Genomic DNA, 18,703 nt, shown 5'->3' with positions numbered 1-18,703 from the left:
GCGCGGGCCTCCCCAGGCGCTCCCCGAGCCTCGGAGCGCACCCGGGGGGCCGCGGCCCGCACCGCGGGAGGCCCGGCCAAGCCCCGCCCCCGGGCCGCCCCTTCCGCTCGCGCCGGGATCCGCTCGGACGCCGCCACGTTGTCCTGCGCGCGTCCGGCCGGCGGCGGCCCTCGGCGGCCCAGTCGCGCATCCCGGGGCTCCGCGGGGCCGCAGGACCCCAGGGCCGCTGGGCGGGGCCGCGACGCACGGAGGGACGGGGAGGGAGGGCCGCGCGGGGGCCGTGCGCGTTGGGGACCCGGGGCGGGAGGGGCCGCCTGCCCGCGCCGCCCGGAAGCCGCGAGCGGGAGGGCGCGCGGGTGAGCGGGATCCGCGGAGAGCCGGCGCCGGGGCCCATGCCCGTGCGCCCCCGCGGGCCCGCGTCATGGCCTCCGGGAGCGTGGCCGAGTGCCTGCAGCAGGAGACCACCTGCCCCGTGTGCCTGCAGTACTTCGCGGAGCCCATGATGCTCGACTGCGGCCACAACATCTGTTGCGCGTGCCTGGCCCGCTGCTGGGGCGCGGCGGAGACCAACGTGTCGTGCCCGCAGTGCCGGGAGACCTTCCCGCAGCGCCACATGCGGCCCAACCGGCACCTGGCCAACGTGACCCAGCTGGTGAAGCAGCTGCGCACCGAGCGGCCGTCGGGGCCCGGGGGCGAGATGGGCGTGTGCGAGAAGCACCGCGAGCCGCTGAAGCTGTACTGCGAGGAGGACCAGATGCCCATCTGCGTGGTGTGCGACCGCTCCCGGGAGCACCGCGGCCACAGCGTGCTGCCGCTCGAGGAGGCGGTGGAGGGCTTCAAGGTAAGGGCCGCGCCCGGGCGGGCGGGCGGGGCGCGAGCGGACAAAGGAGCAGAGGCCGAGAGGCTGCCTCCTCTCCACCTAGAAAATGGCTGAGCCGGACGCGTGCTTTGCAGCCGTCATTTCCTTTCTCTACGCGGAGCCTCGGCGCGCGGGTTTGCGAGAACCTGTAGCTGCTGAGGGAGCCGGAGCCTCCCCGCCCCCACCCGCCCTTCCCGGGGGCCCCTGTGTTTACCCGCCCCCGGGCCCACGGCCCACGGCCCACGGCCGAGAGAGACACCCTCCGTCCCTGCCTGACTGGAAGAAGGATATGCCCAAAAGCGCGCGCACACGGACACGCTCACGCTCCGGTCGGATCTCGGATGAGCTCAAACTGGGCGCACCAGCAGCAGGTACCCCGGGCTGTGTGCACCACTGGCAGGTGCCCAGCGCGCAGCCTGCAGGCATTTCCCAGCACTTCCCTGTGCTCCGTCCTGCCCTGGAAGCTCGCGCACTGCCCAGGTCAGCCGCCCCGACTCTAGACAGCACACCTACCAGGAAGCTCAGACAAAAGAAATGAGTGGGTAGCCCTTTGTGAACACAGAGTCAACAGCCTGGCACAAACAGTGACATGGAAACAAAGTATCGACTCCAACAGTTGTAACTACATTGGAGGAGCTAGCGTGCGGCGCGGTTCTGTGTGCTTGCAGGCTGCAGAAGGACAGGTGCAGAGTTAGGTCTGTTGAAACGTGAGTACATCTGTGCATAAGTAGTCACTTCACACTTGTGGTACTTTCAGATATATTATTTCACTCATACTGGCAGTGTACTGGAGTTCACTCACACTCCAGTAGCTTGGGAAGGTGGTATTTGTGCAGGTCACACATCAAGAAAACGAGAGAACTTCAATCATTTTCTTGGTATACTTCCATGGAGAGCCAGCCACACCTTAACTCTGAGCTTCCTCATCTACTCACCTTTCCACCAAGCCATGCAGTATCTTTCCAGGGACGGGCAGGTGACCCAGCGGTTTAAGATAAACACAGCTGAGCAGGGGTACTGTAATACCGTGTCCCTGGGAATGGCAGTGTGGTCCAGGGGCAGGTGCTCACCAGGGACTTGGCCTCAGGAGTGTGGGTTGTGTGCGTGGTAAGCACGTGGGCCATGCCGATGCCGAGGTCCCTAATCCTGAACCGTGCAGCTGTTTCTGCTTTTCTCAGGAGCAAATCCAGAACCAGCTGGACCACCTGAAAAGAGTCAAGGATTTAAAGAAGAGGCGGCGGGCACAGGGGGAGCAGGCACGAGCCGAACTTCTGGTAAGAGTCCTGGGAATTCACAGGTACTATCATGTTTGTTGGTGGCTCTGTCCTCTGTAAGTCTGAAGTCACTTAACTGTATCCAGTCAGGTCACTCAGAACCTAGGTGTGGGTGACACAGCCCTGGGTGGCATTTGGGAACTCTCCTGGAGAGCCAAGGGATTCCCACATTTTGGAGGGAGAGATGGAAGAGCTGAGGTTGGCACCCCTGTGGATCTGACCTACCAAAAGTCTAACCTGCTTGACTTGTATAGATCAGAGTTGATCCTGGGTGAAATTCCTAGGCACAGCTAGCTTTCCTTGGTGCCATTCTGCAGACAGATGGTGATGGTGGCTGATCCAGTGGCTCTAGCTAGTGACTGACGTGCTCATTTGTAATGGAATGTTTGAAGTTTTTGTTTTGACAACCCAAAAAAAAAAAGGAGACTTTTATATATATAACCTTATATCTACCATATAGGTGCCTAAGTAATTTTTTTAACAGTAAATAAATTATTAGCAATTCCCAAGAGGTGCTTCCATCTGAAAAGCAAACTCTTAGTGGTGTCTAGCATCATCTTGTGAAATTCTGTCAGTCCTGACCAGGGTGAAGTAAACAACTTTGGGGCAGGGAACTTATTCTCATGGTGCCTTCGGATGCCACCGTCTGTTCTGCCCACACAATCTGCTGAGACCTCACCTCCCCTAGCTTGAGAAGAGGGCAGATGGATGGAGAATCTCCCGGTGTGCCTGAGTGGACTCAGATTATCATGCACACAACCAATGTGTCGTCCTCTGTGGGAAGATTGTCAGAGGAGAATCCGGACATTTGGACATACTTCTTGGCTCTGAGACAGCTGGGTAGATGGCGTTTTACGCCTTCTCTGGGCCTGTCTCCTCTGTGAAATGGGTTTTTAGCAAGGCTAGTACTGCTGTCTCCTTCCCTTCCGTGGTGTGGCGGTGTTTCTCTAGTTGTCACTTGAGGAATTGAGTGACTGGGGAGGGGAGGGCAGAGCTGCTGAAATGTCCTGCAATGCAAGGGATAGTTCCCTGCCAGGCAGAGTCCCCCCACCAGCGTGCCAGGAGCAGCCCCTTCCAGAAGCGCTGGGTCTTTTTCAGCTTTACTTTTCTGTTTCTGAGGTTGCACTGTGTCATTTATGCCTTTGAAAGACTTTAGGTAAGGAGAGGTGAGACCTTACCAAAAGGATGCGAAACAGGTTTGTGTTCACTCCTCAGTGTGTTGCACAGAGAGTGCTTAGGAAGGTGGTGAGAAGAGTGGGTCATGGGAAAGGTTCTCAGGAAGAGTGGAGCTCAGGACAGGTGTCAACAAACATCTGTAAAGGGCCACATAGTCAGGATTTTTGACTCCGTGGGCCACTTAGTCTATGTCACAACTACTCAACTCTGTCGTGACAGCTAAAGGCAGCATAATATAATATGTGAATGATGGGTGTGGCTGGGCCCCAGGAAAACTTAATTCCCCAGGAGTAAACAAAGGGAGCTTGCTGACACTTTGTTTAGCAGAGAGCCTCAGGGTTTTGGCAGTGGGAGGTAGATAGAGAAGGAAGAAGGGTAGACTAGTTTTGGCAAACATCTGTTCCAGAAGGGCACCACACCCATAGCCAATGAGGGTAGGTGATGAACAGCCCTGGTGGCCAGAAAGGGGGTGAGGGCCGCACGGGAAGGGCCTTGGTGACGTGGTTGCAGTCATGATGCGAGGATTGAGTGTCCCAGTCCACCCCACATGGCATGTATCTGAACCCAGTCACTTCCCTTTCACGGCTCCTAGTTGCAGGAAAGTCTTGCCCCACCCTGGCCTTCCAGGCAAGGTGTGTTCTCTCTTACCTCTTCTGGCTTCTCCCTCAAAACTTAGGTGCTTTGCCAGACACCATCGTTCACCATCTCTCCCGTCGTTTCTTCTGCCAGGAAAGCGTGTCTACCCTTTGACCACATGGTGAACCCCTGTTTCTCCAACCACACTGTGTGTGTTACATTGCCTCTGTGAAGGCTGTACCAGCTTCTCCCACTGCAGGCCATCCTGTCCTCACTACCTGTGGTTGCATGTGTCATGTGAACCGGGCTCTCCTGTGACTATATTCCTTATTTCTGGGGTAACTCACTTCTCAGCCATTGTGTCTAGTCGGTAAAGCCTGAGACCAGGAGTGAATGAACAGGATGCTTGTTTTAGCATGCCGGGACAAGATGATGAGGTCTCAGGGTAGGTAGTCAGGGACAGACATGAAGGGCTCTAGAAGGGAGCCTTCTGTCCTTCAGTACCCTCCCCTGTCATCTACGCAGAGCCTGACCCAGATGGAGAGGGAGAAGATTGTCTGGGAGTTTGAGCAGCTCTATCACTCCTTGAAGGAACATGAGTATCGCCTCCTGGCCCGCCTTGAGGAGCTAGACTTGGCCATCTACAACAGCATCAACGGTGCCATCACCCAGTTCTCCTGCAACATCTCCCACTTGAGTAGCCTGATTGCCCAGCTAGAAGAGAAGCAGCAGCAGCCCACCAGGGAGCTCCTGCAGGTAAGGCATGGAGGTGTGGAGTGTCCCACCAACGTGGCTCCTGCCAAAAAGTCTCCCTTCCCTCTTTGCTAGGCAGTATGGAGCACCTCCCCCTCCCCGCCCCGGTCAACTCTAGGAGTAACAAGCCCTAGCTCAGCTCTCTGGGCTTGTCAGAGAGAAAACATGCATAACAGAAGTTCCAGTTAACACAACTTGGATCGGTCAGTTGCATTGTCTCACGGGAAGGGCAAGAGGAAGACCTAATGCCTAGGCCTGTCCTGTACCCACACGTGGTCTGATCACACTCTTGACCTCTCTGGGCCTCAGTGACCTGATCTACTCCTGGTGTAATGGGAGGTTCAGCCTACATGCCATTTAAAGATTTGAGTAAAGATACTCAGTGAAATGTCCTGTAATTTTAACATATATGTGTACATTAGCACAGCCACAAAACTGAGCACTGGAGCAGGTGGTTGGCCCAAGCGGTCCCTGTGATTTAAGCTGGGTGTAGTTACAAAGCTGCATTGACCTAACCTGGCAAGGCCACAGGAAATGTGCTGTTGTTCATTGAGTGCATATGAATTGTCTTTTCTGGGTCCGGCAGTATTCTGGGCACTGGGATTAAGTGGTGAAAAGCTGTCCTGAAATGTATATTCTAATGTCAGAGTCAGGTACTAAAGAGAACAGTGGGTGTAATGGGTGTTCATAAATGCCATTAAAAGGGATGATGGCATAGGGCACAGGTCAGCAAACCACTCCACCACCTGTTTTTGTATGTCCTTCAGGCTAAGTGGTTTTTACAGTTTGGGGGGGGGGGGGGTTTTGTTTGTTTTTTAATAGGAGGAGTGGAGGAAGAGGGGAAGAGAGAATTTTTTTTAAAGATGTTATTTATTCATTCATTCATTCATTCATTCACTCACGAGAGTGAGAGAGAGAGGGAGAAGCAGGTGCATCGCAGGGAGCCCGATGCGGGACTCGATTGCCAGACTGGGATCACACCTTGAGCCAAAGGCTGAGGCTCAACTGCTGAGCCACCCAGGTGTCCTGGGAAGAGAGAACCTTAAGTAGGCTTTATACTCAGTGCAGAAACTATTGTGGGACTTAGTCTCATGACCCTGAGATCATGACCTGAGCCAAAATCAAGAGTCAGACACTTCACCAACTTAGCCACCCAAGGCCCCCTGGTTTTTACAGTTTTAAACGTTTGGAGAAAATCTGAAGATTTTATTTCATGGTATATGAAATTCTATAAAACTCAAACTTTGTTGTCTGCATTTTATTGGCACTTAGCCACTTGCATTCCTGTACATACTGTGTGCATTGTTACTTTCCCACTGCCACAGCAGAGCAGAGTTAAAAACCCAAAATATGTACTATTTGGCTTTTCAGAAAAAGTTTGTTGAGTCCTGCTTTAGACTAATAAGAAGGCCTAGCCTTGAGCCTTAATGACCACCAGTATTTAATTGCCAGGGAGGAAAGGAGGAGTTTGCAAAGTGAACACTTGATCAGAGAAGCAGAAAGTGACCAGGAAGGAGGAGTGGACAGCAGAGTCTCATGCAGTTAAGGGCTGACACGCATTTGGTTTAAAGCCACGGGCATTGCTAATGCCCTCAGAGAGAAGTGCCACAGTAAACACTTAACACTTCCCTAAGGAACCATCCTAGGGACAGTGGTGACTGGCAGGGTGTGTGACCACTGTAGGAATGGGTGTCTGGGTTAAGGGGTAAGACCATAAGGAGAGGTGGGGATTGTGGGACTTTGTGGGAAGGGATGCTTAAAGAAACAAACTAAACATATTGTCAGAGATCATGTGGGAGGAGAGTCTGTTGTAAGGATCTGGGTGAGGAAAGTCATTGAAGCTGTAAAATTAATGAACTTATCACTAATGTCTGTGTCAGAAAAGATGGAAGGGAAAGGGGACTAAGCACATGTATAGGATGTAGTTTTGGAAGATCTTTGGGAAGAGAGGAGGGTGGGGGGGAGGTGGGGATGCAGGCAGGTTGAGGTTTGGTAGCAAAAACATGGTAGCTTTTATTGTCTTGACGTGGGAGAGCAGGGTCATCTGTGGCCGCAGAACAGGAATCAGGAAAGTCACTCACTTTAAAGAATAAGGGGAAGTTTTGAAAATACTCTTTTAGAGTATGGGAAGACCAGGTGATTTGTGAGCTACTGGAGGAACACTTGGTCGGTGAACGTCGCCCCAGTCAGCCTTGCTGTGATGTTGTCTTCCATCCTGCCTTCTGAGACCATCACTGCTCTGTTGACGTCATAGGGAAAGCAGGTAGTGGGTGCATTCAGGATTACGGCTTTAGGAGATAGCAGCACTGAGGGTTTTGGTTTGTTATTATAAAATTCACATAAGTTCATCATTTCTAAGTGTTTGACTCAGTAGCATTTAGTAAACTCACAGTGTTGTTTGATCATCACAACTGTACAGGTCTTGAATACTGTTATCACCTCAAAAGGAAACCTTGTATCCATTAAATACATAGTCATTCTTCCTTTCTGCTGTTGTCTCCCCACCTTTGCCTACAAGTACAGTCCTACAGCATGTGGCCTTTTGTATCTGACTTCCTTCACTTGCCATACTTTTTTCAAGGTTCCTCGGTGTTCTAGCATGGATTGATACTTCATTTCTTTGTATGGCTGGATAATATTCTATAATATGGATAAACACCACGTGTTGTTTCACTTGTGTTGCATTCATGAATTGATGGACATTTGCTTTGTTTCCAAACCTTATGGCAATTGTGAATAGTGTTCGGTGAATATTAACACCATGATAGGCTTCACCAATTTGTTGCATCATCTGTGCAGGGGATGTGTTCCAGTTTGAGTTTATGTGCTGCCAAAGTGAGCATTAGAGGTTTAAATTTTTTTTTTTTTTTTTTAAGATATTTGTGAGGACATTTTTGAACAGATGGGGTCTGTTAAAGAAAGAGGGGTCATGGACATGGAATGAGAGGGAGAGAGATGGTCTTGATCATTTCCAGAGAGTGGTTATGATGGATGTCATTGTAAAAGCAAGCTAATTCCTACGTAATGAAATATTGGAGGCTTTCCTGCTGAGGTGGGGAACAGGACAAGATGCCCACTATTGTCTACCTCTATTTAACATTGTACTGGAGGTTTTAACTAATATAATTAGATACAACAATTGCAAGCATAGGAATTGGAAAAGACGGGGCACCTTGCTGACTTAGCTGGTGGAGCATGTGACTCTTGATCTTGGGGTTAGTTTGAGCTCCATGTTGGGTGTAGAGTTTACTTAAAAATAGAATCTTTTTTTTTTTTTTTTAAGATTATTTATTTATTTATTTATTCATGAGAGAGACAGAGGGTGGGGCAGAGACACAGGCAGAGGGAGAAGCAGGCTCCTCCCAGGGAGCCTGATGCAGGACTTGATCCCAGGACCCCAGGATCACACCCTGAGCCAAAGACACGCTCAGTTGCGAAGCCACCCAGGTATCCCAAGACAGTTTAGAAAAGGGTACTCCATTTCCTTTTTTTTTTTTTTTTTTTTTTTTTTTTTTATGATAGGCACACAGTGAGAGAGAGAGAGGCAGAGACACAGGCAGAGGGAGAAGCAGGCTCCATGCACCGGGAGCCCGATGTGGGATTCGATCCCGGGTCTCCAGGATCGCGCCCTGGGCCAAAGGCAGGCGCCAAACCGCTGCGCCACCCAGGGATCCCGGGTACTCCATTTCCAATTGCAAAAAGAAAAAAGGTAAAGTAATAAGACATTTTTTGTTCTTGGCCAAGACATGTTGACATCATCACATTGTCAGTTCTTTATAAATTAATGTATAAACTTAGTGCAATCCCAACAAAAACAGAACACACTTTTTCTAGAGCTAAACAGATTGATAGTAAGGTTCAGATAGAAAAATAATAGCTGGGAAACTGAGAAAGAAGAGCTGTGGGTGGGAACTGGCCCTATTAGACATTAAAATATACACAGTGCCTGTGTAACCAAACCAGCTGGTAACAGCTCAGCAGAAAAACACACATACACACTGTCACCATTCAAAAGACCAGTGTGAAGGGGCACCTGGGTGGCTGTGCATCTGACTCTTGATTTCGGCTTAGGTCATGATCTCACAGCCTCCATGCTCAGTGGAGACTCTGCTTGAAATTCTCCCTCTCCTTCTGCTCCTGTGTGCTCTTTTTCTCTCAAATAATAAATAAATCTTCAAAAGACCAGTGCCAAATTGAAAGAAAATTGTAGCAAATATCACAAATGGAGATAATAGAAATAATATATAAAGAACGTTTAAAAAATTAAGAGGGAGGGAAAAGACAAGTTCTATAGAAAAATGAACACAAGATATGAACAGGCAATTTGCAAAAGAACTGTAAAATTGGACTAGGAACTTGCGAAAAAGTGTTCTACTGTACTTTTAATAAGATCCAAATAAAAACCATGCTCTAATACCCTTTTTCCCCCATTAGAATAGAATTTTTTTTTTTTTTTTTAAGCAAAATTTTCTTAATTCAGTACACTGTTAGCAAGGATGTGGGAGAGAGAATCTCATATGCTGGTAGGAAGACAAATTGTTTTGGCAGCATACATGCAGTTAGAATTTTTTTAACACTATTTATTTATGAGAGACACAGAGAGAAGCAGAGACAAAAGCAGAGGAAGAAGCAGGCTCCCTGTGGGGAGCCCAGTGCGACTCTATCCCAGGACCCCGGGATCATGACATGAGCAGAAGGCAGACACTCAACCACTGAGCTACCCCGGTGCCCCCATGCAGTTAGAATTTGACCAAGAATCCTTTCAGGAATTTACTTTGAAGATATATCGACACATGAAAATATGTACAAAAATACATATGCACAAAGTTACTCAATGTAACATTGTAATTGCGAAATATTGGAAAAACCCACCTATCAAACCGAGAATAGTGGTGGAATCAGTGGTGGAATCGACTGTGTGTACATACAGTGGGATGCTGTGCAGCTGTCAAGAGAGTAAGGAAGAGACTCATGAAGTAATAGAGAGTGGTTTCCAGGAGTGGATTGTTAAGTGAAAAATCATAGTGCAGGATCTAGAGTGTGCTACTTTTTGTGTAGGAAAAAAGATAATTGGAACATCTTGTATTTGCTTATTTTTGCAGAGGAAACAGTAGAAGAATAAACCAGATGGGAATGGGGAAAATGGGATGGGAAGGGATAGGATAAAAAGTGACAGATACTCTGTGGCCAAGTTTCAGACTTTTTGTGCATCAAAGTAAATAAGAACAGTGATAGATTATAACCTGTTAAATAAAATAAGAATATATGAGTCAATACTACTAATAAACAGGCAGAAATTACCTTTTTTCTAAAAAAAAAAAAAAAATATATATATATATATATATATATATATATATATATATATATATATGTATTATTTATTTTTTTCATGAGAGAGACAGAGAGAGGCAGGCTCCTTACAGGGAGCCCAATGCAGGACTGGATCCCCAGACTGGATCACGCCCTGAGCCAAAGGCAGCTAGCTGCTCAACCGCTGAGCCACCCAGGTGTCCCAAAATTACTCTTTCTGTAGGATGTCGACTAAGTGATATAGAAGGAATTTTGAAGCTAACCAATGACCCTTTAGTAACCATCGTAGTAAAATTTAATTCAGACAGTAATAATCAGTGGATGCTAAGTCTAAGGGAGGAAGTTTATAAAGAATGCCCCATTGACATAGTTTCAAAGTATCAGTTTTGGATTACTTATTAGTTATAAGAGGAAAGGTAGTGGCTATACAATGATCAGAATTGCCCCAGTAAGGGGCAAGTGAGTATCATGTACCTTTAGAGGATATACCACTGGGCGCCTGGGTAACTCAGTTGGTTAAGTATTGGACTCTTGTTTCAGCTCAAGTCTTGATATCAGGGTCCTGGGATTAAGCCCTGCATCAGGCTCCATGCTCATTGGGGCATCTGCTTCTCCCTCTGCCTCTACCCCTCCCCCCTGCTTGTGCGTTCTGTCTCTCAAATAAATAAGTGAAATCTTAAAAAAAAAAAAAAAAGAAGAAGAAGAAGAAGAAGAACATACCATACACCAGTTAAAGATGATACAGCCTGGATTTAATCATGAGGGGAATATCTGACAAACTCCAAAGGAAGGATGATATCCTGTAGAATAAACAACCTATATTAAACCAGTGTCAGTGTCACAAAAGACAAATCAGCCCTAAGGAGCCATTCCAGATATGCATGGTGATAGCTGAGTGTGGTGAATGGTCATGGATTACCGAGCAGGGAAGAGAGTAGCTGAAGATCACTTTATTAAGGTGATTGGTTAAGGGCCTGCCTTTGGCCCAGGGTGCAGTCCTGGAGTCCCGGGATTGAGTCCCACGTCAGGCTTCTGGCATGGAGCCTGCTTCTCCCTCTGCCTATGTCTCTGCCTCTCTCTCTCTCTCTCTCTACGTCTATCATGAATAAATAAATATAATCTTAAAAAAAATAAGGTGATTGGTTAAACTAGAGTATGGACTGGGTTAGATAAAGGTTTTCTTAGATCATTGATCATTAGATCCATGTTCCTTATTCTGGATTGAATAACTACTGTGGTTATGTGAGAAAATGTACTTATCCTTAGGAAAAACACACAGAAGTATTAACGGGGCAAAGATACAGCATAGAATGTAAATAGTGATCTCTCAAATGGTTCTGCATATAAATGTGGTTATAAAATCTGGAAAATTGGGGATCCCTGGGTGGCTCGGCGGTTTGGTGCCTGCCTTCAGCTCAGGGTGTGGTCCCGGGATCAGGTCCCACATCAAGCTCCTTGCATGGAGCCTGCTTCTCCCTCTGCCTGTGTCTCTGCCTCTCTCTCTCTCTCTCGAATAAATGAATAAAATCTTAAAAAAAAAATCTGGAAAGTCTGGGAAGGGGTATCCAGGAGCTCTGTACTAGCAGCTTTTCTGTGTATTTGAAATTATTTCACAATAAAAAGTTAAAGCAAGCTGGACAAGTAGGCAGTTGTGGTCTGAGGGTGGGATACTGGAGTTTGGAAATTTGAAATCGTGAGATCCTGGGCCAGTGGGGCAGAAGCAGGACAGAGGAGATGCTGGGAGTGCAAACTGTGCATCTCACTTTGCTCACCCTGACTCTAGGTCCTGGGCTGAGTTGTGGTCCTTGTCTCCCTGGCTTTTCGTAGGAGGGCCAGCTGGTTCCTGGGTTTCCAACCAACATCTGAAGGAAAACTGAAGCTACGAGGTCTCATGGTTATCTTTTCCTTTCTCTTGTAGGACATCGGGGACACACTGAGCAGGTACGGTGTTCTCTCTCTCCAGTGCTCAGTCACACAGGAGGATGTTTCCCTTAGACTCATAAATCCTGAAAGGAGCCAGAGAAGGACATCTGACGAGAGTGAAACACAGCCTGCCCGTCTCTGGACCAAGTCACTGGTGTGCAGAGAGCTGGATGGACCACAGTTCTGCTTAGTAAACTCAGGAATTACTGACAAACTGCGGGTGAATGAGTACCTGTGATTTGTGAGGACACATCTGTGGAGAGCAAAGGCTCACACAGAGCTGGCCAAAGTGCAAGGGTTTCAGAGTCCTCTCCCCAACTGTATGATGGGGAAAATATGGCCTAAGAGGAGTGTGGGTGGCTCAGAGTTGCAGAATCAGTGCTAACTTACCTGATACAGGCTCCTGTTCTCATTCCTTCTTGGCTGTGTGATCTGATGGGGACGGGGAGGAGCGGGCCAGATGCCAAAGTTCACCTGTGTTTGCAGGACAGACAGGGGCCCATGGGCTGGGGTTTGGTGCAGCAGCATCTACAGGGGCAGAGGCTGACTTAGAAGGAGCTGAACTTTCAGATTGTTTAAAACACTGCACAGTACAAGCCCTCCAGAGAAATGAGCTGGGCCAGGGCCTCATAGATAGAGTAGGTTGGCTGGGAGTGCCACATGGAGAGATTCTGGGGTAAAATCGAGGGTTTGAGGGAGATGAATTGGAGCGTGTCCAGTCCCAGCCAGATGGCCCCAGTGATCCCTGCCCTTACAGTCACTGATGCCGGTCCAGTTCTGGCCTGACATGGGGAGATAGACCCTTCAGAGCCCAGCGTTTTATGACATTAATGTTGGGGTCTGGCTGTATGAGATAGGAAACCAAAAATTTCGTTGGCTTAAAGCTGAAACATAATTTCAGAAATTGCCACCTGTGAGGAAGGTGCAGGTAGGTAGCCAGGGGCGGAGCAGGGAGTTTCCTTCTTTCCGCTCTCCTGCTGTCCTTGAAGTCCCGGTCCAGGATGGTTGCTGGAACGCCAGGCAGCATGAGGGTGATAAGTACGTCACAGCACGCTCCCCCTGAAGTAGGCTTCGCAGATTGCCATGAGACACTCCTTCCCTCTTACTGGCCAGAGCTCAGTCACAGGGTTGCATCTAGACGGGGCAGCCGTGAGCGTGGTGTAACTTGGGAGATGGGATATTGGGGAGGCAGCTGGCAGTCATGGATCATGGACCCCCTGAACAGGGTGGGTGCCAATCTGCCTGAAAAGGGTTCTTACCTCTGGATTGTTGCCCACCATGAAGCTCAAGGACTTTGTCATGGAATCTTTTGCTTTCTGGCACGGTCAGCCTTCTATTCGGTTTAATTCAGTAAACCTTTTTGAGGACAAGCCATTTGAAAATCCATGAGCTAGGTCCTGTTGGGGGAATGGAGATGAGGAAGCTGTTTCTCCTGCTTTTGTCCAGAGGATCACAGTCTAGGCAGAGAAGAGGGAAAAGGCTGTAGGGGCTGCTTTAAACATTGTTGGTCATTTTAACCCAGACTTTGTCTGGGCTTCTGAAGTCATAGGGTTAGAGGAGGGGAGGGATTTACTCCTTTTTTTTTTTTTTTTTTCTTTTTTTTTTAGAGCTGAAAGAATCCGGATCCCTGAGCCCTGGATCACACCTCCAGATCTGCAGGAGAAAATCCACATTTTTGCACAAAAATGTCTGTTCTTGACGGAAAGTCTGAAGCAGTTCACAGGTAACAGGAAGATAGGGATCCCTTAGGGGAAATGCATTCATGCTCTGAATATCTGTCTTGCTTGCCTGTCCAGCCGGATATGAGATGCAAACTGAATGTCTTCTCTTCTCCACTTAGAAAAAATGCAGTCAGATATGGAGAAAATCCAAGGTAAATTTCTATATTTCCTGGGCTTTTGATGTTGAAGTTTCCTGGGCAAGTGATCATCTACTTTAAAGGTGCGGGAAAATGAGAAGGAGTGACACCACTGGCTAGCCTTCTCTGATCTGCTTCTTCCTTTTGCTTTAGTCATCTCAATTGATAGTCTTTTTTTTTAAATTTGAAGTCAGTGTACTCAGTTCTCAGTCTATATTGATGGGGGTGAAAAACAGCAACCCAAAAATTAATTAATCCAGAATTTGCTTAATTCTTTTCTAATTGGGAAAAGAATGAACAGAAACTCTCCTAATTGTGTTTCATCAGAGCCGGTGTTCAAGGTTATAACTTGCTGAGTCCCTCCTGCTCATGGGCATTGGTGCTGACCAGGGTGGGGGGTCAAACAGCCCCCGGGGGAGTAATAGCAGGAATCAGGCCACCCTGGGCCACTGCTGGCTCTTAGGAAGGATTCCACACTGATTTCCTCGTCTGCAAAAATGAGGAAAAGAATTGTTCTTACCTCAAGAGGTTGTTGGATTAAGTTCCGAAAGCCTTGAGAATGGAGCCTGACATATACAAACATAAATACAAGGTTTATTTAAGTAAAGTGGTTTGGGTAGTAAAGGGAAGCCCCTTCTAAATGTAAAATTTTCTGTTCATGAGCCTCATTCAGTTAGGAGTTGGTTATATCCTAAGTGCTGAAATTCCTAGACAGTCCAATGGAATCTGAAACCTTCACATGTAGGCAAACCCCCTCTTCTTTGTTACAAATGACAAATCCCCATAATCTCTGCTGTTTCCTGTATGTTGTATAGACTAAGACCTTCTTTGCAGTTTATCTTTCCAGATACATACTTTTTTGGCCTCTAGCAACATACGTAGGGGACACTCCAATGCCTTCCACAGGCAAACAAAATAGGGAGAAACTGCCCTAAATACAGTGGGTAATACCGGAAGTGGTCAGTTCAAGTGTGAATTCCCTTGAATTTGAATCTGGCCTCCTTAATTTTTCCTACTCTCCCCCCCACCTGAAAGCCTCATGAGGGCTTATTTGTGAACATGCTTTGTCCACTGCTCAGTACTTCTTGTGTCAGTGCTGGCATTTGCCCTGGCGTGGTGGTGGGTATCGCCCACGGAGCCACCCAGCCCTTAGAACACAGGTGGCTTCTGAAGGCCAAGAGTTGTGCATGAGAAAAACAGCAACCCAAAATGAGGTGGATTGGAAGAGCATTTCACTGGAGGGTGGATTCCCTGACCTTGGTTCAGTTTGATCCCATTTGCTACCAAAATTCCCTGTCCCTCTTCCTGTAGAGCTCTTGGTTGAACGATGTTGGGTCAAGAAATCAGTATACAGCTGACAACAGGAATGCAGGGCTGATGAAACTGTAGCTTTGTGGAGACTCTTTTTTTTTTTTTTTTTTTTGTGGAGACTCTTAATGAGAGTCTCTGCTCAGGTATCTCGGAAATACTCACTTGGTGTCTGTTAACTACTACTCTCTTGTTCTTTCAGAATTGAGAGAGGCTCAGTTATACTCAGGTAGGTGATGGAGATAAAACCATATGGAAACAGGAATAAAGGTCCTGAAAACCTAACTACCATTATGAATGATTTGGGAAATTGCCTAAATTGGGGTTCTTTGGATTATGTATGCAAAAGTGATAAACAGCAACCACAAAAATACTATTGATTGTTTCCATGTGTTGGCAATATCTTTGCCTCCTAAAATACCTCAAGGCCAAAGCCAGGGACCTCTGAAATAGAAAATCCAGCTGAGGTGCTTGAGTAGGAATTGCAGCCCCCAAAAGAGGAGCACTGCTATAGGGCATCGTTCCTGTGCTTGGGGGAGGGGGTAGGTCAGAGCCTCGGGGCAGCCCCTCCCTGAGCTGGGGCAGGAGCTGAGCTGTCCTACCCCTTGACCATCAGTGTCACTGAGGGGTCAGGAGCCTGAGTAGATCTGTGGTCCCAGAAGTCTTCACATCTTAGGTATGTACTTAGCACAGTTCCATGGAATCCTCCCCATGAAGGGAGGCATACAGCAGGTCTTCCAATGGTGTCCACCACTGTGACCCATATTTTGTTCTAGTAAGTATGAGCTGAATACCTTGCATATGACCTATACCGTCTAGCATCATACAGGGCTCTGTGGGGGGAACAAAGCATAAGACACAGTGTGTGATGGGAAGTACGCGGCATACCCAAAGGCACAGGGCGCTGCTGTACACAGGTTGTTGAACCACAAATCTACGATCTGGGGCTCCTGGTTATCAGTTGCTTTCGTGAACCTTTCATGGAGGCCATTTAGCCTGTCTGAGCTGTGGTTTAGAGAGAGAATGTTTTAAAGCAGGAAAGTACCACATGACTGCAAAATGCTGTCATACTGATCACCCAAGTACATGACTCAGATGATAGAGTTTTAGGTTTAAGGGAGAGAGCATGTGATGACTTGGCTGGTTGACAGCAGCTTTTTGAGAAAGATGTGGGTGTTGTATTGGACATTAGAAAGAGATGAATGGGGTTTGCATGTGCTGAGTAAAGATCTCATGGAATGGAGGATACAAAAGACTGCTTTTCTTTTTTATAAGATTATTTATCTTAGGGTGTGTGCATGTGGGCGGAGGGGCAGAAGGAGAGGGAGAGAGAAACCCAAGCAGACTCCAAACTGAGCCCAGAGCCTGACATGAGGTTGATATCATGACCCTAAGATCACAACCTGACCCGAAAACTTAGAGTTGGACACTCCACCAACTGCACCCCACCCCCACCCCCAGGCACCATTAAAAGAGTGATACGGGTTTGTAGTCGCTTATCACATACCAAAGGCCCAAAATTTAAGTTGAGAATTCAGCTTATAATGGATAATGTGAGTTAAGATGTTAAAAGGAAGGGAATGGAGGTAAAATCTCAGTACTTTCAATATGTCCTGGTTTAGAAAGGTAGTCAGCTAATCCAAACAATACTTTTTGGAATGTCAACTCCAGGATGAATTTCACAAGATGAATGCGGTCTATTGTGGGGCATTCATGTTCTCCTCTTACAGGAGGCAGAGAAGAGCTGGGTGTCCTCTAGTGTGCTTTCCTGGCCCCTGGCTGACTGTCCTCCCCTTTCCCCTGTGTGTCTCCACAGTGGACGTGACTCTAGACCCGGACACAGCCTACCCTAGCTTGATCCTTTCTGACAACCTGCGGCAGGTGCGGTACAGTTACCTCCAGCAAGACCTGCCTGACAACCCTGAGCGGTTCAATCTGTTTCCCTGTGTCTTGGGCTCTCCATGTTTCATCGCTGGGCGACATTACTGGGAGGTAGAAGTGGGAGATAAAGCCAAGTGGACCATAGGTGTCTGTGAAGACTCCGTATGCAGAAAAGGTGGAGTAACCTCGGCCCCCCAGAATGGATTCTGGGCAGTGTCCTTGTGGTATGGGAAGGAGTACTGGGCTCTTACCTCCCCGATGACTGCCCTACCCCTGCGCACCCCTCTCCAGCGGGTGGGGGTTTTCTTGGACTATGATGCTGGTGAGGTCTCCTTCTACAACGTGACAGAGAGGTGTCACACATTTACTTTCTCTCATGCCACCTTCTGTGGGCCTGTCCGGCCTTACTTCAGCCTGAGTTACTCGGGAGGGAAGAGCGCAGCCCCTCTCATCATCTGCCCCATGAGTGGGATCGATGGGTTTTCTGGCCATGTTGGTAATCACGCTCATTCCATGGAGACCTCCCCTTGAGGAGGTGAACTCAGGCCTAGAGGGCTGTTGGCCATGATCCTACCCCAGGCATAAGGTGTCTTGTTGCCTTGCCTTTTCCTGCTTATCACAGCTGGATGTCCTTCCCACTTTCTCTGCCCCTGCAGTGGGAGACAGGGTGTCCACACTCTGTACTGTCCTTTCCCTCCCCATGCAGATGGTCAGATGTAAGGAGATCAAGATGGCCCAGAATTACAAACCAGATGTCCACCTTCAGTGTTTCCAACACTTTTGGTTTTACCCATTACTGGAGGGGATACAGAGTATGGATAATCCCTGGAGAGCCATTCAGGACCCTTCACCGTGGCTCAGCCTGGCTTCCTCTGGTCCAGCCCCACATAGTGGTCGTGGATGTGTGCTGTTCTCTGGACCAGGGCTCCTTTCTAAGAACCTAGAGTGGAACTACCTGGCCCTGTCAGCATGTCTCCCTCTATCCCAATTCCCATTCACTGTAGTTTTATTAACTCCATTAAAGAGGCCTGTATGTGTTTTGATTAGTTAACAGTTATTTTACAATAATGGTGGGAAATGGCCTTACCTCTGTTATGAGATAATGTTCTAATCAATGTACTCTTTGCCTCTGTATTTTTTCTGAGGGCTCTGTTGCTCCCTTCATTCTAATGAAAGGTGTATCCTGGTGTCAGGTGCACGTCATCCAGGATAGTTTCCTGCCAACACCGTCCATTGTTCCTAGATCCCCTCCCACTCACATATGTGGACCTGACAGTTTGTCCCTGCAGTGATTCTGAGGCACTATTCCAGGGACTCATTGACTTTTTTGCCTTCTTTTCTCCACTTCTTTGGGGAGTGGGGGAACTGACCTTTCTAATACGTGCACCATCAAGGGGCATCCCCATAGCCATTGGGTCATGGGGTGTTCTGGGGCCAGAAGGCAAGGGCAGATCACTTCAAGCAAGCCCCCACAATGGCTTAGTCCTGCTTCCCTTCCGGTACATGACCCTCTGTTTGAAAATAAAGTGAGTGTGGATGTTGTTTACATTGTTGTTGTTGTTTTTCTTTTTTTTTACATTGTTGTTGTTTTCTGGGTCTTGGTAGGATTGGGTTCATAGAGGTTGGGGGTGGGACTGGAGGGGTAGTTAAGGGTGTTGATTTCCCCTATGGGTCCAGAATCCTGTTTGGCCAACATTAGACTTCAAACTGGATGAAAATACTACTTTGCAGTACTATCTACCACTTCCTAATGGTGCTAAGAAAGCAGTTTGGCCATCCACAGCC

The 18,703-nt window shown here is 48.0% G+C and overlaps 1 protein-coding gene across 1 annotated transcript; it reads left to right on the top strand.

The window, feature by feature from the left end:
* Positions 1–290: 290 nt before the first annotated feature.
* Positions 291–18,464, top strand: TRIM27 (tripartite motif containing 27). Its single transcript, XM_025470920.3, has 8 exons — positions 291–841; positions 2,038–2,133; positions 4,411–4,641; positions 11,867–11,889; positions 13,479–13,594; positions 13,712–13,744; positions 15,240–15,266; positions 16,854–18,464. The coding sequence occupies exons 1-8, from the start codon at positions 422–424 to the stop codon at positions 17,447–17,449; spliced, it is 1,542 nt and encodes a 513-aa protein (XP_025326705.1). The 5' UTR covers positions 291–421; the 3' UTR covers positions 17,450–18,464.
* The last annotated feature ends 239 nt before the right edge of the window (positions 18,465–18,703 follow it).

The sequence above is a fragment of the Canis lupus genome, chromosome 35 (genome assembly GCF_003254725.2).
Source record: "Canis lupus dingo isolate Sandy chromosome 35, ASM325472v2, whole genome shotgun sequence".
Lineage (NCBI taxonomy): Eukaryota > Metazoa > Chordata > Mammalia > Carnivora > Canidae > Canis > Canis lupus.
This window is presented reverse-complemented; position numbering and strand designations above follow the sequence as displayed.